We start from the raw sequence: 24,105 nt of genomic DNA, 5'->3' as shown, positions 1-24,105 counted from the left end.
TGAATGAATAAACTGTACAAAAATAAATCAATGTTTAATTTATCGCACTGTTTTTATTTTATTTCAAAGAATGACTATGACTCTAAGAAAAGAAGTGTTTACATATCTGTTCCAAGGACCATTAAAGAGAGATCACTTGTCTTTTCTGTCCTGCGGCTGATATTACTGCATTTGATATTACAAGTTTATTTCTGTAGTACATCCATACTTCTATGCTTTCAATTGCTCAAGTTGTGCGCTTTATTTGAGCTGCTTTAGCTGCCTGATCCTTCTGCTTCCACCCCAGTGCCTCCTTTTCATGCTGACTCTGAACGAATCAATATAAATATCATCGTCATCGATGTCTGTTCTGTTCTGTGCCGGGGTCTTTTAGCATCTGCTCTCCTGGCCTCACTCTCCATGAAGGCTCATGGAAGGGCAGCGATGTTCCAAAACAGAGCCAAGCTCCCAAATATAACTAAGTGCAATTATTAAAATCAAAATAGTTTTGGCAAAAGTGCTGCTGACTTATCTGTCCATTAGCTCAATAGCAACATCAATGATTTGAAGTCCTTTAAATCAGGGAGGGATACCAACACATTTGTGCAGTAGCGTAGGAATAACATTTTACTTAAGTAAATGTACAACATTAACTTCTCTACTTAAACCTAAATAAGCATTTGTTTTTAGGTATACTTAAAGTATTAAAAGCACTTTCAGAGGGTGGTCTATGTTTCCTAATGGAACATTCTACATCATCGTGGCTGAATTTCGACTTCTTCTGAATTCATTTTAGCTGTTTCTTCTTCACCAGTGATGCTGCTGCTGCCTCATTGTAGATCATATATACAAATATAAAAAATGATCGGAACATGTAACACAATGCATTGTAAAAATGTAGTAGAGTAGAAAATACAGATATTTTCTACGCTAGAAAAATACAGATAATTTCTACTCTAGAACTTTAACTTTAAACTTTAAATATACTTTATGTCCCACCATTGCATTTGTGCTGTTTCTTGCAAACTAGGACATGCATACAGATTATACATTTAGGAAAGGGAGCACCCAGACCTAAAATTTCTATTTAATTCTAGTGTGGAACATGTGTATGCCCACTTCATAGAAGTAATACTATCTGGGATTCAAGGTTGAAATGGCCCAAAAAGGCATGAAAGACAAAATGAAAAGAAGAACAGACCAAGTGAGATGAAAACTTTTCATTATTTTTGTAAATCTCCATCGGGAACGTGTGTTTTCCATGTTTATGGATGTTCAAATAATCCTAAAATAGCCCAGTGAGAAAGAGACCTTGGCCTGGGAGCTGAGCAGAGACGTAGGTGAGAGATCTGGTTTGTTGTTGAGAGATCAGGACGTAGTGAGATGCCGGTCAGGCCCGTCCCTCCGGTCCATGTGTAACAGCAGCAGAGATGTTCTTCCAGCATCATTTGTCCTGAGGCCACGATGCAGAGCTCCTCTTTGCTCTCGGCGCTGTGGGTTCAAGCTTGTCTGTGTGTGGTGAGTCCTGACAGGCGATCACAGGGAGAGGGCACGCCGCTGCTGCGTTACCTTCATCCTGAGGCAAAGGATCATGGGAGGAGCAGAGGGATCATGGAATCAGCAGCGGGGAAAGGTAGACTGACTTAGAATTGGATAGAAAGCTCTTACAAAGGAACATTTGGGGTTATCCAGCTGTTTTCACCACATTAACACAATACACCCCCCCCCCCCCCCCCCCCACTGAATTAGAAATGTTTTCACTTTTCTGCTGAGTGACTGAGTCAGAAGATAAATGTGTTGGGATGTTGTTGTGTTACGTTGATGTACACCAGCAAAATCTTTTGAATAGTAATCTTTAAAATGTTACTTCATGTTTAAACCCTCTAAATTTCTTGGAGAATCTGAAACATTAAACTCTATGTTGATGATCAAAGTCTCTCCACAGCTGTCTGGTTTTTGCTTTAATCTGTGTCTTTCAGAAGTTGATCTGCTGCAGCTGCTGGACATGCAGTCGGCCTCTCATTACAATGTCTCAGCAACAGACGATGGGGGAGGATGTCCAGCCTATCAGATTGGACAATATTCCACACTCGTCCTGCCAACGGCTTCAGTCTTTGGACCCGTGTAAGATTTAACAATTCTGAACTAACTAGTACCAGCGAGTGCAGATAAGAAAAGCTTTTTACCAAGAGCAGTTCACAATGTATTACTTCAAAGTCGTCTTATGTTAAACACTAATTCTAAATGTGATATTTCCATTTTGCAAAACACAGACATCTTGAAATAAAGGCAAATGTGTTGGAGTCTGTAAGACTTCAGTGAGCCCTTGTCCAGGGTGGATTTTATTTCCATGATGTACAGGTTGAAAGGATGGAGTTCAAGCGCCTGGTGTTAAACTTGACCTTGACTGTTTACGCACAGGCTGCTGATGCCGCCTGAATCTGGCAGCTTTGTGATAGAGTTTACATTAACATGTGAAGCGTCTCTCAGTGAGGACAGTCTCTCTGTGACACCACAACCTAAGCTCCATGCTGTTCCATACACACGTCTCAAAACTGTCCATGTCCAGTGACCGATTAGGTTATAATGAATGTGTGTGTCCTTGTGGCACATGAATGAGTGCATGTATACATCTGTGTGTGAGCGCGCTAACGTTTACATGACAGGTTTCCAGATGAGCTGAGTGTTCTGATGCGTCTGCGTCTGGGTCAAAGCTGGTCAGGGCAGAGGACGCTATTGGTTGTTTTAGGCCAGGAGGGGGAGGAGCTTTTCCAGCTGAAGCTGGGCCCACGACTCCTCACTGTCATCAGTGTTTGGCAACAACACTATGAGTGAGAAACAACACACACACACACACTCATTGGCTCCTTACCCTAATCTTAATCATCAAAACTAAATGCCTAACTCTAACCTAAACCAATTCTAACCCAAACCCTAAACCTAAGTCTTTACTTTCAAACAGTACATTGAAAAAGAGAGTACCGGTCAAAATGTCCTCATTTTCCACAAATGTCCTCACTCTGTAGGTGTGTGCTTAAATTGAATGAGATCCACAGCAGATTTGCAGTTTTTGAATGTTATACTCTTGATAAGTAATGATGGATAATTATAGCAAAGCTTTTACCTGGTTATATTCACAATTTTTCCGTGTTACGAACACTTATCAGTTAACAATAAGTTTTCAGAGGCTCTGACTGAAGCAGTGTTTTATTTTTATTCAAGTATAAACGTAACATTATCGTCTCCTTTAGGTGAGCAGCAGGAATTACTTTGAGTTATATTGAATCAATGCAGTTGAAACTAGAAGGTCCCTCGACAAACACATAGCTCTCCCACGGCCGACATACTGCACATGCGTATTGAGATCAGGCACATTTACTATGTACACAGAAAGATTCAGCAAACTGTTAACAATAAACGCAGGCCAAAAATACAAAATACATTTTGTGACTGAGTTGAGATAACATTCCTCGTAAAAAAAGATAATTATTCAAATACATGCTTACGCCCTACAAGTCTCAATGATGAAAAAGAAAATGGATAAAGAAAATCGCTGCATCCAGCCCTTGACACAGATCGCATTAACATTTAATGGGTTCCTCCCAGTCTATGGTTCTTCCATGACCCATTCTGCATCCTCCCACCAAGTTTCATGGTGATACATCCTGTAGTCGTAGCGTAATCCTGCTAACAGACAAACAAACGCAGATGAAAACACAACCTCCTCCACGAGGTGACAAAGATATTAATTTGTTGACTACATGTAATTAGTCGGACAATATGATCAATATTGAATTTTAGCCAGAAACAAGTTGTCTAACTGAACTTTCCAATGAAGTCTGAATAACTATCTGAAGTAGCACACCTTTTGCTTAAATGTGTGTGAGTAAAATTCTCCCACACATGTCTGACAGGTTTCCTGCTGCTGCTCTGTGGGACGGCCTGTGGCACAGGCTCTCCCTGGCCTTCTCTCTGTCCACACTCAGCTTGTACCTGGACTGCAGTCGGCAGGAGAGCACCTCCTGGCGTCACGGCTTGGGACCGCGGATCAGCACTTTGGGCCTGACGCTGCTGGGAGGAGCTCCCAGTCCTCACCACACACCGTTTACAGTAAGAACCAACCTCACCCTACACCAAGCATCATCGGGCAGCCGCCCCTGCCTCGCTCTTCTGATCCCAGTGTCACATTCCTCACCTGGGCCACAGTCCTCCCCTCCCGACCCCTGACAACAGAGGTGGAGGTGCAGGGATCAATGTGAAGTTCAAAGGCAACTTGGGCAGAACGGAGTCATATGGTGTAAAATAGATCGCATTTGATGACATCTATTGAGGCTTTTGTTTATCGAGCATTTATTGTAATATAAGAGATTAAAATTAAATTATTCTAAGATTATAAGGAGACTTCTTAAAATATTCAGTATCGTTGGATCTGTTTGTTTGTAGTGGAAATAAAAGATTTCAAGCTTCAGAAGGTATAAATGTGAGTCAAGTTAAAAAGAGTCTTACTTGTAAACCTTGAGCTCACATTTGGTTCCTTTTTGTTGATTAAATTGGAATGAAAACATTCATAAAAACTGAGAGGTCAGCAAAATCTCCCTGCTCATCTCGGGCACACATCAGTGTCAGGATTTACAGGAAACAGGCCCAGCACACCACACCACAGTGTCTGATGGGATCCACTGAGGATTAGGAAGCAAAGCCACATGTGTACGGTATAAGTGAGTGGGTGAGAGTCTTTGTTTGTCTGTTCAGTTCATCGTCCCTCTCGGCTGGAGCCCTGTGGTCGTTCCAGCACAGGCGTGAATCCTCCACATAGCAGGAGGGGTGTGTGTGTTTTTTCAAGTGCAGCCCCTGCAGGAGTGTGTGAGGACTTACAGACACCAACAGTCAGAGCAGTCCACAGTTTGTCTTTGTCAGAAACCATGCAGGGGGCTGATGTGCTGCTGCTGCTGCTACTGAGCTGCGTAAGTCTGCTTCTATCATATGTGTCTGTTAAAATTCTGTTAGCGGATTGATTTATTTCATGACAACCGACACTTAAAGAATTGTATTTAAAGATTAGGAGTAGATTTTAAGACTGCTTCAAATGAGACTGACTAGAATTTCTGATCTTATATCTTGTTTATGTATCGTCTTGCTACTTAGACTATCTGTTATAGAGTAAAAAGGTCAAATACAATCAAGAGAGATTGTCTCATTACACTGGAAATTAAACTTAACTCTAATGTGTTCAACCAGCTTTATTCCTTCAGTGGTTTAAGAGGTTTTCCTGTGAATGGAGGCATCACTGTTGTCTTCATGTGTTTTATTACATGGTTGATCAGTAGCCTAGGTCATAGCTAAAATATATTGGTTCAAGGTTTAAATGGATTCTTACATGTGAGAGAATGAGAGACGCGGGCAAAGATGTTTCCTTCGACCTGTAAACCCTCATAGAATATGTGCCGGAAATTTCACTGTCTTTTTAATGTGTTCAGCATTAGATCACAATGGTGGCACAGCAGAAAGAAGTAGTTCACCACAGTACCTCTGCAGGTTCGGCTGCTCGATGTTACAGTGAGAGGCCTGACAATAAAACTCACACCTCTTAAAGCAGTGTGCAGACCTGGCTGCACACTGAGTGCTTCATGTTGACTTTTCTTGAGAACTGAGTTATACAACCGGTTTAAAGGCCCAGTCTTTGAGTCTTTTTGCACAATTTCGCTGCCAGCAGAATTATTTATGATGTTATTTGCTGGTTTATTCGTTTGTTATTTGCTTGTTTAGATTGTAAGTTCATCTTTCATGACATGTCCTTGTACAATTATAAAAGTAAAAGGACACAACTCTGCCAGAATTTTCTTAATTTCCTCCTTCCAGGTGTCATTGCAGTTAGACCAAAAACATAAGCGTTATTAGTCATCCTAATTACGGCAGATTACATTTAAATGTTTCACAAAATGTAGTTTTCTGTAGAAAATTGCCAAAATGTTTTGCAACTTTCAAATTGCCTGTGCAATATTTTTGACTCTAGTGTCCTCTAGTGGTCTTGCGGCAGAACAGACCCTGTAGCAGACATCGTCACACACTGACTGAAAATAAAATTCACTGAAGCTACAACTTGTGTTTGTGTGTTTGTGATGTTCAGGGAACCATCCAGCAGATGAGCTTTGTCCTGGGAGATCCTGCAGCAGCCGAGCAGGACTGTCAACATTACAACAACACATGTTCAACACTGACTGACACACAGGTACAAATATTACATTATTATTACATGTCATTTAGCTGACGCTTTTGTCCAAAGCGACTTACATTTTTAGTACACTCAACATTTATGAGGGGCCACTTAGGGGTTCAGTATCTTGCAAATAACATACAACAAGCATTCACTGGTCTAAAGTGCAGGGTTCCACTCACAAAATATTGTCCTGAAAACATCATTTTTGTTCTTTTTTGATTGAATGTATTAATTTAACAACCTGACAAGTTCCTTCAAACATAACGATCGATTCTAATTCTGATTCTGATTCTGATTCTTATTCTTATTCTTATTCGCATTCGCATTTACGAGGTTTGCATTATATTTAAATATTATACCATCTTATATCATAATTTATATCATATTATATTATGTTATATTATACTGCATATTAGATAGTTTGATCGTTTTCGTTATTGTGCGCAATTTTTTTTAATATTTTGCCATTATTTCTGTTGTCAATTAACTGACTGTATGTCTTAGAATTAATTAATCTATTTTTGAGATCCTTTATAATGTACGTAAGGATTATGACAATAACAAATCCTTTTCCTGTTAAAAGTTTAAAGCAGATCTTGGTCCACTTATGTTATTCTCACCAAATATTATAAAATAGAAAAAGCCTAGCAGGAGACTGAACATGATGAGGTTTAAATTCTCATTTAAATCTCTCCCAGGAGGTAACAGCAGCAGATGAGGTGACTTCTCATCCTGGCATCAGAGAATCATCCAGACCAGACGGTTCCCCACAGGACACAACTCTGAAGGCCGGACTCCCTGCGCTGACAGGAAGACTGAATCCAGAGAGCAGCACCTCCGCTCTGAAGACACACACTGCTCAGACTGGTGCAGAAACTCAGACTACAGGCTCAACCAAAGGAGAAGAAGCTAAGACTATAGGTGAGGAGACAGTTCTAGGTGGAGCTAAGGAGCTGCAGACATCACAAATATCATGGACAATGAAGGAGACACAGAGAACAGAAGGGAGTTTGACAGTTGCTTCTGTCCGCACAGCTCACACTGCTCAAGTTCATCTACCATCGGGTGCAGCAACAGAGGGCTTCACAAGCAATGATGCATCTGTGGTGCAGCGAGTGGAGACTTCTATTTCAAGCCCAAACATCCAACCTGAGAACCCAACAGCTCCAGGTGACACTTCACCATCGGCAGGGGGAGCGACAGAAGCTGCAGAGAGACGTTTCTCTGAGGGGACTCATGAGTTTGTCATCACTCTGATCTCAGGCTCCACCACAGAATCAGGGTTTGATGCTTCAAGTGTGGACGCTTCACCTGACGGAGGAACAAAGGAGGCCAAACAGGATACTTCACCAGCCATGATTACACCTCCAGCTTCTGTAGTCACTCATCCCTCCCTGAAGGTTGTCGCAGCAGCAGAAGAAGACACATCAGTGGAGGGTGAGGTGACACAAGACTTTGCTGCTCCTCAGAAAGTTCAGGCTCCAAATCTGACACTTTCAGGTCCCACACAACAAAGCACAGCAGCACTGAGTAACATCACAAGTGAGGGGGGTAACGTTTCAGCAAAAACAATAACCACCTCACCACCACAACGACTTCCAGCTGGAGAAGAGGAGAGCGGCAGAGATGAAGAAGAGACAGATTTAGTGATGGAGGAGGAGGAGGAAAGAGAAGCAGAGATGGAAAAAGCAAATCATGATAATGACACCGGCATCTTTGAGGAAAATAATCAAACTTTACTTGAGTCGATCTCCAAGTTCCCCCATGAAGACTTCATAGTCCAATCAGAGACTGAGTCGCCACAGCAGAATGTTAAAGCAGCCAATCGGCAGCCTGCATCCTCAGTCAGACATCACGGGGCAGGACTAAAACCTTGGGTCAGAGGTCAAAGGGTAAGACATTGTTTACATTTACCTGTATCTGGGTAAATGTTTATTAAGACCTGGAATTAATTGACGCATTGGAAGACATTTTGTGTCATTACAGGTCAAGCTTATAAATGTGAGTATTAATGATGTTCAATGATGTTATAAGTAAATTAACAAACCACAGATGACATTTCTTAAATAAGAGAAATATTCTGATCAAATTTTCTGTCACGAATTGGTATGAAATTAAGTTTGAGTGGAGCCTTGTTGATTACCAAGATGGTGACATAGTCAATTCAAAAGATGTGTGTGTTTGTGTGTGTGTGTGTGTGTGCGTGCGTGCGTGCGTGTGTGCGTGCGTGTGTGTGTGTGGTAAAAGGGAGGGGTTGAGATTGAACTTTCCCATGAAACACACCATTTCAACATTATCTCAGACCAAAGACCATGCACAGTGTTTTAATAACAAGCATTTACAAACCCCTCTACTTTTATTAAACATTATCAAAGAAAAGTGCTACATTCACCAGAATCCAGATATAATAAACTTCTGCCCAGGAGAACAAGTTAAACCAGGGCTGTTGATGTTTTGAAATATCTCATTTTGCTTTTATCAATATGTTATATGGAATATTTCTGTTCATTTGTAAAATATTTTTTTTGTTGATTTATTCATTTGTTTATTTATTTAGCCATTTCTGACAGGTGGGCTGTTGCCTAATTATTCTATGTTCCTCTTTCTTCAGGGACTACAGGGTCCACCTGGACTAACAGGGCCATCAGGACCTAAAGGAGATAAAGTATGTGTTCATCTCAAGACTTTATTTAGTTATTTTGTATGAACAATGAAACAACTGGCTCAGTGTGGTGGGAAAGTGCTGCTCACAAACATCAACAACAACAAACTGCTCAACTCTGCCAGTTGCAGCCATTAGCCTCTTCGAGCCTTAGCTGGTAAAGAAAGTTTAAATATAAAAGCTTCTAGAAATCAGAATATTATTATTTTAAAAAGTAGATGTTAATCAAACATTTGACAGGCAGCCAATAAGAAATATACAGTCATTAAAAGGATTTTCTCCCTCTGTCTCATGTCTGTTAGATATGTTGGTAAGTTTTTACAGTTTTTTGATACAAAGCAAATGGGCCAGTTAAACCAGTTTCCACATGGATTTAACAAGCAGCTGATTGTTGAGGTCAGTGGGAACTCAGCAAAAAAAGTCAAACTTCTGCTAAACGCCAGTTTTGCCACAAGTCAGTCTCGTATTCCGAGACTAAAGAAAACCTTCATAAACCTCCATGTTACTTTGTCATCAGTAACTTTTACTGTACATCTATCACTCTATGCATTCACAACAAATGAAGAGCACATCCTGAATTCCCCAAACTATAAAATGTTAACATATCTTTAAATTCCGACTCTGCACAACCCTTATTCAACCTCTATTCACAAATCAATGAATTCACTCATCCTATAGTCCTGATCTGCTTTACTGAATCTAAATAAAACCATCTCAGATGCAATGACTTTTGTGTAACATGTAACACTGGGCTTATTTTCTTCAAACAGACCTAAGGAATCAGCTTATACTTTGGGGGTTGTGTTTGTGAGATTCTTGTGGAAACATCGCTCAGCACGCTTTTGTGTACCTTTTCACTTTGCGTCTAACTGAGATGAGATATTCCTGTTTCGGGCAGTGCTGATCAAACCTGTGGACACTGTAATCCAAGGTCTGTTTTGCACATCATACAGATTATCTCATCTCCCTTCCCTTCAGGGATATCAAGGTGTTATGGGCAGGACCGGCCGGACAGGATACAGAGGCCCCATTGGTCCTCCAGGGATGCCTGCCATTGTTGTATTCAAAACCTCTGAGGAAGGATGGGTGGCTTTCAAGGTGAACAGTTTTGAATCATCTAATGGTTGTTGACCATGAACCGGGCAACTCTGTGCTGCACACATACTTGAATTTATGCCGAGAGTATAAATATGGATGATAAAAAACATTATGAGAGTTTAAAGCCACTTCAACTGACTGAAAATACAACACTGGAGGAAAAAAATGCATGGGTTAAAGGAGTAGGAAGTGTTCTATATGTTTGGCTAGCTTTCTGATAAATATTTAGGGAGTCTGTCAATCTGCAACACGTTACATGCTTATATTATATGAGTAAGTATTAAAGGCGATTAAAGTCAGAAGCATTGTTGGTAGTTGTTGGACAACCATTGCCTCTGATGTATAAATCACATTTTTAACATTAAAAAACCTGCCAACCAACTGAAGGTTTAAGAACGTGATTGTTGCAAATTTAGAGATACAATTACATGTGTTTCACCATATAAGTTTATTTCTTATGGTTTGGTTATTTTCTCAAAATACATTATTTGAACTGAAGGTCTGTGCTAACATATTTTTGTGCTGTTCCTTTGCAGAAAAAGAAGATCTACAAAAAGCTGGTGTCTTCCTGGCCAGTAGGTGTTTGTGTTAAAGAACAAATGGTGTTGAAGTTCCTGAAGTAACATTATATTTGGTGATGTTTAATTTACTGATCAGTGTTTTGTCAGCTGAAATCGAGGTGTTCAAATCCCGCACAGCTGTTGAATCCAATAATTGAATTAATAAAGTTGTTACGAACATTGTTACCTTATTTACAGTCAGTGAAAAATGTTTGAATGTAAACTATGATTTTGTGTCGTGATTAAAATATCAAACGTTGTGGTTTTTGTATTTTAGAAAGTTAAAGGGCGTATGGGGCCTCCTGGACCTCTTGGAGATGCCGGACCAATTGTAAGTAATTGGATTACCTGACAAGAAAAAGTTTAAACAGCTGAAGGGGTAAACTCTATCGTGACATGACAATATTAGATATAAATGATGGTGAAAAGACTCCAGTGTCTGATTCTGTATTCCAGGGGCCGCCTGGAATTACTGGGAAACAAGGACGAAGAGGAGCTCAAGGGACAACGGTAGTTATCTCTACTTTATTTGCATCTCATCAGAGTCGACAATGAGATTTTCTTAGCAAATTGTGCTGACTTCCTCACATTCCATGTTGTATTGAACCGCAGGGTAGTCCAGGGCCACGGGGTCTGCCGGGGCCCCAGGGCCGACCCGGAAGAGAGGGGACCCCAGGAGAGGACGCTGACCCGGGCCCTCCAGGCTTACCTGGAGAACAGGTAAATCCATTTGGAAACATGTAAATGATGTGTGTTATTGTATTGTTTGCCTGTTAGATGTGAATGTCACTTGGCGCAGTTGTTGCAGCTTGATAAATATATTGTGTGCCTGTCCTACCAGGGTCCCATTGGCTACAGAGGAGAGGAAGGCAGTAAAGGGGAGCTGGGTGAGTGGGTAAGAGTGGCCTGGACTTCTAATGTTATGGGGATTTCAATTATAGAGGCCCAAGTGCATGTGTGTCGGTCTCTTTGTCTAAATGTCTAAGTTCCATTTTCTGCAGCTACCTTATAATTGAATATGTCTGTGATAATATTTCTGCCTATAGGGTTATGAAGGAGAGGCTGGACCACAAGGAGACAGAGGACGAACCGGAGACAAGGTCAGATTCAGGATACAATACACACTCAGTCTTTACGAGGAGAAGATGGCTGAACTACAATATATTGTATTTTCTCTGTCTCACAGGGAAATAATGGAGTCAGAGGCTTTGTCGGGCTCCCTGGCTACATAGTAAGTGACTTTACTTTTTAATTATGGTCATTTTGATTGCTTTAAAATCATTTTCAAGTAGTCTGACTTGAAATCAATGAGAACCTTTCCCTCAGCAATGCAGCATCTGAAATGTCCTGTGTTTACAGGGAATGCCCGGAGCCAGGGGTCCTCCTGGTTTTCCAGGACCATCAGGAACTCTAGTAAGTGTCAATGCAGTTATCCATCGCTTCTGAATTAAAATAACTCTGTAAATATGATAGATCTTGATCACAGCCGTTTTTGCTTTTTATTGTTTCCAGGGAGCGATTGGAGCTCAAGGATTCAGTGGACCACCAGGCCCACCTGTGAGTTAAATAACATAATATAGAGATAATACTATAATTAATTTGGAATTAAACAAATAGCCACTGTTAAAGTAAGGACAGCAGCAATTAATTTGTCTGCTCCTCAGGGAATAATTGGCTCCGGAGGACTGAAAGGTGTTTTAGGAGTGAAAGGACCTCCGGTAAGTAAACAGCCAGCGCATCAAGTTGTGGAGTGAGTCATTAAACAATATTTGTGAAACACAGTTTTATGTTATCAGGGTCATCACGGTGCATTGGGTGTCAGAGGAGCAGCTGGACCACAGGTGCACATGCAGATTCACAGACACTGAATAATAATAAGCACATTATCTTAATACCTAAATAAATGTCTAATCTGTGTGTACACGGTTGGCTTCAGGGAGAACCAGGTCCTGAGGGCACAGTTGGATTTCCAGGTGTTCGTGGTCCTCAGGTACAATGAGCGCATTTGGTCAGAAATGTTGTGGTGTTTTTAGAGTCACTGCAGATTCACTCCTGTTTCTTGAGCTATAGGTATTTTATTATATGTGTTTCCTTGTATATATATGCATACCTGACTCATCATACAAAAACACAGCAACCACACTTGAAATAGATTAGATTTATTACATAACAATATTACAAAATAAATTTTATATTTTCTTCTCTTAGGGGAATCCAGGACCAGCTGGACCAGTGGGTCCTAAAGGAGACCCTGTGAGTACACATTTAAAACATGAGAATAAAAGATCATGCAGCATTGGATTGCAGTTATAATTATTGCATGAGACTCTCCTCTGTCTTCTGTTCATTTTGACCAGGGTGATCTGGGAGATGAAGGAGATATAGGAGAACCTGGACCACCTGGACTTAACGTAAGGCTATGAGTCCAAATCCTCTACAGAGGTGACACTCACTACCACAGATATGAATTTAGATTTAATTTTCTCATTACAGGCAGCCAATGGGAATCCAGGAAAGCCTGGACCCTCAGGTGATCCCGTAAGATTACTTAAAGCAATTTCAATATTGACTCCATCCATAAAAATGATTTATAAACATGTTGTCTATGACAATATTTAATTATCTTAACTTTCTATGTCATTAAACTGTTACTGCTCTTTTGGTTACTAACTGCTACACATGTCTTTCTACCAGGGGGATAAATCCAAGCGAGGTGACAAGGGCGATTTAGGGTTTCAGGGAGACAGAGTGAGTTTGATCCTTCGTGTCAATCAGTTCAGATGATTTCTAATCTGTTCTTTGATCAGAACAGTGAACTTTGTCTTGTTATGTTTGTGTACAGGGGCCTCCAGGGCCTCCAGGTAGACAGGGATCAAAGGGCCGTCGAGGCCCATTGGGGTTAGAGGGACTTGAAGGACCAACAGGGCCATCAGGACCTCCTGGTTCCAGCGTGAGTGAAATATACTTAATGGACAAAAAATGCTACTGAACAGCAACGGAAATTCCCACGTTTTATTTTGTATATGCTTCTATTAATATAGGGGTTTGATGGCATCATGGGGGAGCAAGGAAAGCAGGGAAAAGATGGTCCAAAGGTGGGTTTGAGAGCTGTTGGAATCACGTCTTTTTCTTTTGAGTATTTTGTTTAATTTTGTATGCATGTATGTTTTTGTAGGGAGATCGAGGGCCAACTGGTATTCAAGGAGCTGCTGGGCCTCGAGGTGACAAGGTGGGCACAAGTGTGGATACTGAACGAGTCAGGTCAATTTAAATGTACATTGTACTCACACCAGCAGAGGGTGAATTTCCGTCTAATATAAAAAATACTGGTGTCAATAGAGGTTTGAGTTATTTTCCCCTAATGTTAAATCCTAATCAATTATTATTATCACTTTTCCTACTGGAGGGTCGAAAAAGCCAAGCAGGATTTTCTGGAGTACCTGGTCCCATTGTGAGTATGATAGTGTAATTTATATCGCTGAAGAATGAAACATAGAATAAACAAATAAAATATAAATTCAAGATGCTGATCGTTGTTCTAAACCCAGCGTCTATTTGCAGGGAGAGATGGGAAAATCTGGGGAGAGAGGACGTGAAGGAGAACCTGGTATTAAGGTTCCTATGTGGTTACACTTCTTGTTCTGAGTTTATGTGACTGCTGTGTTCAGATATTATTATATATATATATATATATATATATATATATATATATATATATATATATATATATTATACACTGTATTTCCATGATTACATTTGTAGACTGTTGACTTTTATGCGTCAATTTGTGAAAAGCAGACAAACTACTAAAACTTATAAAACGTTAATAAAACACTCTGTTTGTATGTTTGTAAACTGTTTGTGTAGGGAAGGCCTGGATTCACAGGGGATCCTGGACTTAAAGGCCAGAAGGTGATCACACTTGAACCTTCATATTTACACACAGTAGAGAACATTTTAACATATCTACAATTAGAACCAAGTTGCCATGTGACTTTTCTGTTCAGTGTAGTTTGGAAGAATTTGGGAATTTACTTGTATATATTTCATCCACTCCCATTAAATAACACACTGTCAAATGATCACCTTCACATGATCTCTGTCCCATCTTAGGGTTTTCAAGGTCATTTGGGAAACAGAGGACAGGATGGACCTCATGGAGTCCTGGTAAGGCCAAACAAAAACAATAAGTTAATACTAATGTTTCTAACTTTGTCCATAGACTTATCACCACACAAACCAATGTTTTCTTTGATTTGATTTTCCAATTTCATGAAAAGATGTTATGTTCTTTTACGCAGATGAGTAAAATAGTCAAGATATGCGATTATAATAAAAACAATTCATCTTTCTATCAGGGCCTCATTGGTGCAAATGGAATGAATGGCGACCCAGGAACACCAGGCCCAAAGGTGAGTTTTTAACTCTATTATCATAAATGACAATGACACATTTTCACACAAATTGCATATCCACTGTCTGATAAACATCTGCCACAGGGATCACCTGGAAAGATGGGAGCACCTGGCCTCCAAGGACATGTAGGGAAGAGTGTGAGTTACTTACATCTTTAAGTTTTACAGCTCTTAAACTGATTTAACGAGAGAAGAACAGATTTAGACAAAGTAAAAGTAGTTTCAGGGATGGTAAGAGTTCTAGGATATGATGTGATTGAGAGATGTTAAGTCAAACACCTTTAAATTGCCTGTGCCATTCAAAGGGTGAAGCTGGCAGTAGTGGATTGGAGGGAACACCAGGAAAACCAGGAGACAGAGTAAGTTACCAACTATCATTACATGGATTCCTACGATATCTAAACCGGTGTCATAATGATGCTGAGATATGTTTCCTTTCCTTTAGGGTAATAAAGGTAAAGTAGGCCTCAGTGGACTTCCAGCGGATGAAGGACTAAAGGTACGAGTCATTTCAAAGCCTCGTGTTAAGTCAGTGTACGTTTACGTGATGTATATTTTATGTTTCAATTTAATGTGTTAACCTTGTTATGAAGGGTAAGAGAGGCGAGGAAGGACCAAATGGAAAACCAGGCCCCCCAGTATGTTATTTTTCATATTATTATTAGCAGTAGTAGAGGTAGAGGAAGTAGTAGTAGTCATTATTATTTTCTGTAATCAACTGCCATAACAATATCAATGCAACTCTACACCATTATTTTACTTAATTTTAAGTGTAAGTGCTCTGGTATTTCTTTCTCTGAGCTCCATTACTAACAGTATCTCCCTGTCCGTCAGGGTGAGATGGGCATGTCTGGACCACGAGGATACAGAGGAGCTCCTGTAAGATGATTTCAGTGGTTCATTCCTTCCAAGCATTTCCATCCAACCCGTCCTTTACTGTGTCCTTAAGTTTCCCTCTGTGAATTATTGACATGCTGTCCTACTATGACCTGCGAGTCTCTTAATACATTTTGTATGGACATTTGGTGAAAGTCCTCTCCTACAGTAGATGTGCTTACTGTCTGTCCCATTATTTCCAAGCTAATCCAACACAGATCACATGATTGAATATTTTAAGGTTTCAAATGTTGTTTCAGGCGAGACAGATGTTGAGATGTCTTTATAGACCAATAACTTCCATTACGTCATGCCTTTGCATAGTTCAGTTGGTCACACTATGTTTAGTCCATCTATTGTCATTCTTTTTTATTTCAGTTTTTGCATGTTTTTACCCCTCCAGGGTATTCAGGGCAACATAGGACCGTGGGGTGAGATTGGGCCACGTGGCCTCCCAGGTGACCAAGGGCCACAAGGTCCTGTGGGTCCTCAAGGAGTTACAGGTTACTCAGTAAGTTTAATTTTGTGCTCTTGTCAATGTTGACCTTTATTTTCTGACTGTTTGGTAGATTTGGTGTTACATGGTCTTCGTAACCACAAATATCACAGTTCACTGTCGTATTAAGTAAAAAATAAATTAAAATGTACTCAGTGCTCATGGTCACCAGCTACTTAACTCAAGTAACCACCAGAAGACTTAAAAGCCTGATCAATGCTTCAGGCTGAAAGCAAACAAAACTCAAAGATGAAACTAACCAAAAAGGATTATGCACTAATTCGTTATGGTCAACTCCACCTCGACTGCCTACGTCAAGACTTAACCCTTGGGGTTCACAGGGTGCGCGCACACTGAAACCATCACTAATGGCTGCATTACAGTCATCTGTCACAGAAGACCATGCCAATGAGTCAGCATGCTCTACCATGGGTCAAGTCCAAAGTATCGGCCATGACATTTTGTTTCTTTTAACACCAGTTTTGAATATTGCTGATTTATTGACTAACAGCAGACCTCTTGTGTCTCCTCTTGGGTTTTCTCGTCACTTCTGGTCAGTGATGATGCGTTGTCATAGATTACGCCAGCAGTTAAACCCCGTCGGTGTCATTGTGAATTTTTTGGGGCCAATCGTTCCTTTATTCTCTCTGTATTTAGGGTAAAGATGGATCCCAAGGACCATCTGGATCGGCTGGTTTCAAAGGAGATAAGGTTAAGTTTCTCCTCTACACAGCACTTTTGTTCTCTTTGATGCACAGGTAATTTGGAGTGAAGCCGTTTAAGGATTCTGTCTCTCCATGTTGTATCTTCAGGGATCTGCGGGGGCTTTGGGGCAAGAGGGAGTTGCTGGTCTCGATGGTGAGGAGGTATATTGATTAGACTGAGTTGCTCACAGCTTTGATTTTTACCTTTCCTTTTTTTAACTAACTAACTTGATTCAAAGTCATTAAAATCCAAGATTTAAAAACAGGATTATGCATCTGTTTATTTGACTGTAGGAGAAGATGTCCATAACAATGCTGTTCTTTTGTTTAGGGCCCAGTTGGACTGAGGGGACCTGAGGGCTCAATTGGACAAAAAGGAATATCTGTGAGTCAATATGTGACTTTCTATAATTTCAACAAAAAAAAATTCTAAATAACAAAAGTTAGACAATTTGAGATCATAGAAGCTCTGAATAATTGGATGTTATTTAACATACCTTACAGGGTGATAAGGGGGACAATGGACCTCTTGGAGAGAAAGGGCCGAAGGGAGCTAATGGGGACACTGGCAATCAAGGGCTAAATGGAACAAAGGGTATGCCAGGAAAACAGGTGAGTCGTATTTAAATAGAAATACCTTTTGAGTTGTATTTTACAAGGGAATCTACTCATGACAATGCTATCTGCTATATTGTCTGTACATTCTTTTTGTAGGGATACATGGGAGCGCAGGGACTCAGAGGAAAACAGGGGGTTCTTGGTCTCAAGGTCAGTCATCCAAGAACAGTGACAGAGAATATTAGCTAAGGATTGTTGTTAATGAAAGTCCTGATTAACTATGCTTTTGCAGGGTGATCCAGGCCTCAAAGGCCCATCAGGCATGCCTGGACGGTTTGGACTGGGGGGCAACACTGGGACGACAGGAGGCAAAGGCCAGAAGGGGCTCCAGGGACCAGCTGTTAGTACCACTGTTGAACTGAAAATTATGTTAAATTCTGTAAAGTCTCTGTCAGGGTAATATGATGTTTATGTGATGTATAAGATAAGTGTGAACAGGTTTGACTATTACACAGCTGGAAAAAAACACTGAAGGTTTATTTATTCTCCTTCAGGGCCCTCCTGGGAGTATGGGTCCCCATGGACAAATTGGACCATCAACAGCAGTATGTTTGACTTAAAATTGAATTTACATGTTTTCAATCGTTGGAAATCTCCGCCTTGAAATTTGTAGCCTCTTTGTATGAAACAGTTTTGTTTATGTTAGAAGCCCTTCAAGGTTGGTGATATGTGCCATACAAAAAAAATGTAACTTAACTTTGACCTTGACCATGACTATTTGATTGTATTTATCCATAAAAAATACAAAGATCAGCAGACAACATTGAAATTGTTCACCTGTTGTTTCAATGTTGTGGCTAATTCCTGTGTTTCTTCAGGGTTTACCAGGCAACAGGGGCTTTGATGGCAAAACTGGAGGACCGGGGATAAAGGTGTAATGTACCATTCATTCATTCTGACTCTCTCACTGATCTGTTAAAGGGGTTTATTGAGATTTAATTCTGTCTCTGATGTGTGTTGGCTAAATTCAGGGCAGTCACGGTGAAAAGGGCAAACTCGGTCTTCCAGGCGTCACAGGAGACATGGTAGGATTATATTTTCTGTTTCCCTTCAGGCATCATTAATCAGGTCAAGCATATTTAATGGACTGTATGAATATGTAGCCACAGTGACACAGTGTGTTTATATAACCCTCTTTATTTCCCAGGGCATAGGAGGTGAAATGGGTGCAAAAGGAGAACCTGGAGCACGAGGCACCGCTGTGAGATTGATTATTTGAACTCTCAAGAAATGGATTTACAAATCAAAGTTACTAAACGTGGAAGTTTTGCTCACAATTTTAAGTACGTCACTGTATTTTTTTAGGGGGATCTTGGGAAGATCGGGTTCATCGGCTCTGCTGGTGCGAAAGGTCGACTTGGACCTGCTGGTCCTCGTGGAATTCCAGGAGCTAAAGGAAATCAAGGGCCAAAGGTAAAAGGAAGCCAGTATATTTGTCCTATTAAAATAAAGTCATCATAACTGAGTATTCACCTTCATTATGTGTTAAGTTTTAATACTTATGATCATGTGAAATCTGATTTTTTTCCCCCATTATTGTCTTTTTAAAGGGAAAAAGGCCCCAACCTGGAAGGAAAGGGAATAAAGGGACCCCTGGGAAAACTGTGAGTTTTATGATTATTAATACAATTATCTTGTCAAAGTCAAATCTTGGACGTTCTAATGAAGTCTGGTTTTTAGGGAGCTGATGGAGACGCGGGGAGAACAGGACCTGCGGGAACACCTGGAAAACCAGCAAGTATCCCTTCTGACAGATACTGTTCAATAAATACCTTTAAATATACTGAAAATCCATTACTGGTAAACCACAGCTCATCTCAAGTATTAAAGGTTCAATGTGTAAGATTTAGGTGAAATGGATCTATTGGCAGAAATTGGATGTATTATAATCCTAGTGATGTTTTCTCTTGTGTGTTTCATCTAAATTGTACATATTGTGGTTTTCTTTACCCTAGAATGGGACCTGTATATCTAAATACTTTATATTTACATCGGGAGCTGGTTCTCTCAACGGAGGCCGTCAGGTTTTTCAACTGAAGGCTACCACATGTTTACTTCCATGTTTGGAAGGGGAGGGTGAGATGAGGGGTCTTCAGCTGCAACATGCAACTTCACCACTAGTTGTCACTAAATTCGACACACTGAACCTTTAACATTAAAAGGACAATAAACCTAAAAATATTTTACTTTGGGACATATACCGATTTTTATAGATATAGATATTAGATATTTAAACACAATAAAAAGTTAAAGAGAGGAATTTGTCGATGATAACTGGTTTCTTGTTTTGTGATTTTGTTGTCAGGGCTTGAGTGGACTGGACGGGTTACTGGGGGTTGAGGGTAATGAAGGATATACGGTAGGAAAAATGTACCATGCTGCAATTTATCATTGTTGTTCAACCGTTTTACTGAAATAAGTTTCTACTGTGCTCACACCAAAGGGAGGCGTGGGTTTCAGAGGCGCTCCTGGAGCACCTGGCTGGTCCGGCAAGATGGTAATGTTAAAAAATGTGGTGACTTAATCATAAATGTCAGTTCTAGTGTGGTTTACATGTCTATTTTGTGGTATTACATACATTTAATATTTCAGGGAAACCCGGGGCCTCTTGGGATCAGGGGAAACACTGGAGCAGGAGGGTTTAAGGTACAATATTATGTAATTAATTTAAATGTCAGATATATATTATCACCATATAATGTTCGCCTTAAATATAGTTTGAGATTTAGCTTCTTATCAGACAGTTTAACACAATTCACTGTGAAATGTGTCTTATTGCATCACTCAGGGTAAAACTGGACAAAAAGGAGCACGTGGACCTCCTGGACCAATTGGGCCAAAGGTTTGTACGTTTTTTCAGTATAGTATTAAATTCATAAACATAGCATCATATTCCTGTTCATGTCAACATCTGCATCATCTGTGTGTGGAAACAGGGTATTCAAGGACTGAGAGGAGAGAAGGGGGAATCTAGAAGTCTTGGTACCAAGGTAAAATGTCCTCAACCCACAATAAAATGTATCCTAACAGATATGTGCATCATCATTCATAGATAACACGTGACACAAAAAATAATGCATTGTCTGAGAATCACACGTCTTTTCAGAGAACAATTTGTCTTTGGTCGTCTGTTCTTCATGTACAGGGTCTCCCAGGAGAAACAGGGATATTGGGACCGATTGGTCCCCCGGGGCTGAAGGTTGGTTGAAATGATTTTCATATAAAGTAATTTAACAGCACAAACATCAATTAATGTTGATAACATATATCATTTTTATCTCAGGGGAATCCCGGTTTGCAAGGGCTCAAAGGACAAATAGGTCGTAAAGGAAAACAGGTAAGTTTTATTTTACTTTCTATTTCGCACTTTCTTTTAACTATAGGAATAGCAAATTATTGATCAATCATCATTTTCACAGGGAAGCACTGGTCCTCATGGTCCACCTGGCCTAAGAGGCTTCCATGGACTTCTTGTATGTGGTTTTCATATTACTCTGCTAATTAAAAATATTGTTTACTCAAATTGGCAACTAAAGACATTTATATTTGTCTTTTACAGGGCAAGCATGGCAAAAAGGTGAGCGTTTGTGTAGATAGCATCTTGGTCTATAGATAATTGTAGTTTCCTCTCCTCTTGATGCAAGACAGAATGACTGTGTTTGGATCTTTACAGGGAGTGAAAGGTCTCCAAGGCAGGAGAGGACATAAGGGACTGACAGGAACGCCTGGACCTCCAGTAAGACATTTTGCACATGCAATAAAATTAAACTGATAAATGTCTAGCCTGATTGACAAACTTAGCTGCAACACACTGAAAACTTCTCATAGGACGTTGAAGCTTAGCAGCATTGAATACTGTGTAATGGCCACTAGCTTCACGCCATGGTCTTGGAGTCATACTCATGTCTTTTACAGGGGAAACCAGGAGCTCCAGGCAAACATGGTTTGACACAAAGAGGACGATCAAAGCCAAGACCAGGTCAAAGAAATGAGCCCAAAACAACAACAAGAACAAGATCAAAGCTGACAAGCTCCAGACAAACACCCAAACACCTGAATGAAAAGGGAGGACAACAAAAAGTTGGTACAAGCTGTCTGTCTTCATTTTGCTTTGCATTTAGTCATATTCAAGGGTTGGCATCATGATTCTGGTTAATGATGAAATCTTATAGAGGCCCAGGCTGGGGAACACGAGATTGCCTCGAAGTGATGAGGCAGAGAAATCCTTCATTTGGCCCCTGGGAACACAGGACGACCCCGGTACCACCTGCCATGAGCTGGGACTCATACACCCACATCTGACTGATGGTGAGCGTCTGTCAATAGACTCATAATGTTGTAAATCAGTCATTGACTTTATGCTGTAAAATACATTCTCCTGAATGATGGACAAACACTGAGTTGATTATCTTTCAGGTTACTTTTACATGGACCCCAACCAGGGCTGTGTCTGTGATGCTGTGAAGGTTTCCTGTAACTTCACAGCAGGGGGAACAACCTGTATAGACCCTTTACAGTCACAGGTACTCTCATTCTCACATGGTTTAAACCATTAGAGGGTTAGATGCTGTGAGGAGAGTGGCCTCACTTTATTTAGGGAGGTCAGAGCACAGTTAGAAGAACTTGTAAAACATTCCTTTTCCCATTACCCTGTCTGCACTGGCGTAGCACAAGCAGGGAATTGTCTTCAACCGGGACTGTGTGTGCGTGTGTGTGAATACGTGTGTCTGTGTGCATGTGCATGTGTGTGAGTGTGTGTGTTGACAAGATGACTCGACAACAACAGCAGGGATTTTCACTAGATTTGGTGGGAATGTTACTTAGGAGGGAATCTCCTGATGATTAACTTTTGGAGCACTGGTCAGGGTCAACAACAATATACTCCAATAATCGATTTAAAAAGATAAATCTGTGAATAAGACTAGAAAAACATCTAAAATCTAAATCTTATATTAATCAGAAAATAATGACCTATCATATGATAACATTCAAGATGTAATATAATGATCAAGTACAAGGAAGTCAGAAAACGATGCCATGTGAAGTTCAAAAATCCATCTCTGTATCCAATATTTGTGGGTTTTGGGGACAATTTAAAAATAATTTTGTGAAGAAAGGGAATAACATTTTTCTTGTGTTATAAATAAGGTGATGCTTGTCCTGTAATAATGTTCTGTTGTGTAGATTAAGCTCAGGTGGGAGCCAGAAAAGCAGAAATTAAGAAGATCCCTCCAGTGGTTTAGTCAACAACATGATGGAAACAAGGTAAGTCTAACTCATTTATGGACTGAATGAGGAGAATATATTACAACTAACAATAAGTGAGTTATTCCCTCCACCGTAAAAATGAATCATTTCTGTCTCCATTAGTTTGAGTATGCTGGTGTGGATGTTGTCCAGCTGAGGTTTCTGCGGTTACACAGCCATGCATCTTTCCAGCACATGACTGTCAGCTGGGAAGTAGAACCCTCCTGTGCTGCCACCGCAACTAATTCAACAAATTGGAGTATCCACATCCTGGGAGATTCCGGCAAAGAAATAGATTCTCACTTAATTAGAGGGAGCAGAAAAGACTGTGAGGTAAGACTAAACTTTTTTGTCATTCTCCAAAACACAGTTTATTACAGTTTAGCAGGGTTCTTTTTATTATAAAAATGTTTTTTATTGTAAGTAGCTCTGTAGTGATATGACAATGTGCAAACAGCATTGCCAGAAAAGACATAGAAATATTGGCTTTGGACTGTAGATCAAACCCGTTCTTTTCAGTAAGACTAATGCAAATTAATGAAAACATTTCTGACATTGCATTCTTCCTGCATTGGCAACAAATGTTACCGAATATATCACCTCAGCAATAAAGATACAGAGATGTGATTATTTGATTTGATCGATACATTTCAATCGTGAGCAGATGTTTAAGGCTACGTGAAAAATATTTCCCTGTCTGCCATTGTCTGACCCATAAAAGATTTCATCCCCGGACAAAATTATAAATTCTGACAGGACAAATTCGTCTGTTCTCTTAATGTATATTCTGCTGTCCTGGTCATTTTGCAGGAGCACGTGGTTGTGAGGGTTCAGGGCAGCACTGAGCTGCATCGAGGAGATATGGAGTTGCTTCCTCTCAGAGATCTGGGTATAGCGATGACGGAACCGACTGCCCTCGCCCCTGAGATCACTGTGATCATGGGACCCCTCTGCTTCCTGTGACCAATTAATGATGTGTGTGTTTATTGGTTTGTGTAATTAAACATTGTAAATATAATTTTCATATAGAAAGCAGCTATATACCGTATGTATCTACATATTTTACATGAATAATGTTTATAGGAATAATTTACTAATTTACTGTATTTTGTGTATATTTATTTAATTCATCATATACGCATTTTATAAATTGCTCTTAAATGTTAATGTGTCAGCCAAAGTTTGAATAAAATTCGGTTTCTAATCCTCCTTGCAGCGGATTGATGTGCAGCA

General features: G+C 40.1%; 1 protein-coding gene across 1 annotated transcript; it reads left to right on the top strand.

Annotated features, from left to right (window-relative positions):
- The first annotated feature begins 1,443 nt into the window (after positions 1-1,443).
- Positions 1,444-23,835, top strand: si:dkey-21p1.3 (collagen alpha-1(I) chain). The gene is made up of 56 exons (XM_053430730.1): positions 1,444-1,612; positions 1,959-2,103; positions 3,894-4,089; positions 6,107-6,208; positions 6,895-7,638; positions 8,808-8,861; positions 9,837-9,956; positions 10,493-10,575; positions 10,794-10,847; positions 10,973-11,026; positions 11,129-11,236; positions 11,294-11,411; positions 11,563-11,616; positions 11,703-11,747; positions 11,876-11,929; positions 12,029-12,073; positions 12,181-12,234; positions 12,453-12,506; positions 12,725-12,769; positions 12,874-12,927; positions 13,010-13,054; positions 13,211-13,264; positions 13,359-13,466; positions 13,558-13,611; positions 13,692-13,745; positions 14,630-14,683; positions 14,875-14,928; positions 15,237-15,290; positions 15,377-15,430; positions 15,525-15,569; positions 15,766-15,810; positions 16,211-16,318; positions 17,116-17,169; positions 17,512-17,619; positions 17,722-17,775; positions 17,858-17,965; positions 18,444-18,497; positions 18,597-18,650; positions 18,773-18,826; positions 18,931-19,038; positions 19,176-19,229; positions 19,306-19,446; positions 19,931-19,984; positions 20,069-20,122; positions 20,218-20,271; positions 20,414-20,467; positions 20,562-20,615; positions 20,771-20,824; positions 20,909-20,962; positions 21,045-21,098; positions 21,185-21,202; positions 21,299-21,361; positions 21,541-21,705; positions 21,798-21,933; positions 22,042-22,148; positions 23,683-23,835. The coding sequence occupies exons 1-56, from the start codon at positions 1,444-1,446 to the stop codon at positions 23,833-23,835; spliced, it is 4,944 nt and encodes a 1,647-aa protein (XP_053286705.1).
- Positions 23,836-24,105: the final 270 nt, after the last annotated feature.

This window comes from Pleuronectes platessa, chromosome 9 (genome assembly GCF_947347685.1).
Source record: "Pleuronectes platessa chromosome 9, fPlePla1.1, whole genome shotgun sequence".
NCBI lineage: Eukaryota > Metazoa > Chordata > Actinopteri > Pleuronectiformes > Pleuronectidae > Pleuronectes > Pleuronectes platessa.
The sequence above is the reverse complement of the archived record's forward strand: the minus strand, read 5'-3'. Positions and strand labels throughout refer to the sequence as shown.

Bases quoted from the DNA above. Each gene is read 5' to 3' on its own strand.
- si:dkey-21p1.3 (XM_053430730.1), top strand. From the start codon at position 1,444: ATGCAGAGCTCCTCTTTGCTCTCGGCGCTGTGGGTTCAAGCTTGTCTG. The intron at 15,431-15,524 runs GTACGAGTCATT...CTTGTTATGAAG, and splicing joins CAGCGGATGAAGGACTAAAG to GGTAAGAGAGGCGAGGAAGG. The intron at 20,123-20,217 runs GTAATGTTAAAA...TTAATATTTCAG, and splicing joins CTGGCTGGTCCGGCAAGATG to GGAAACCCGGGGCCTCTTGG.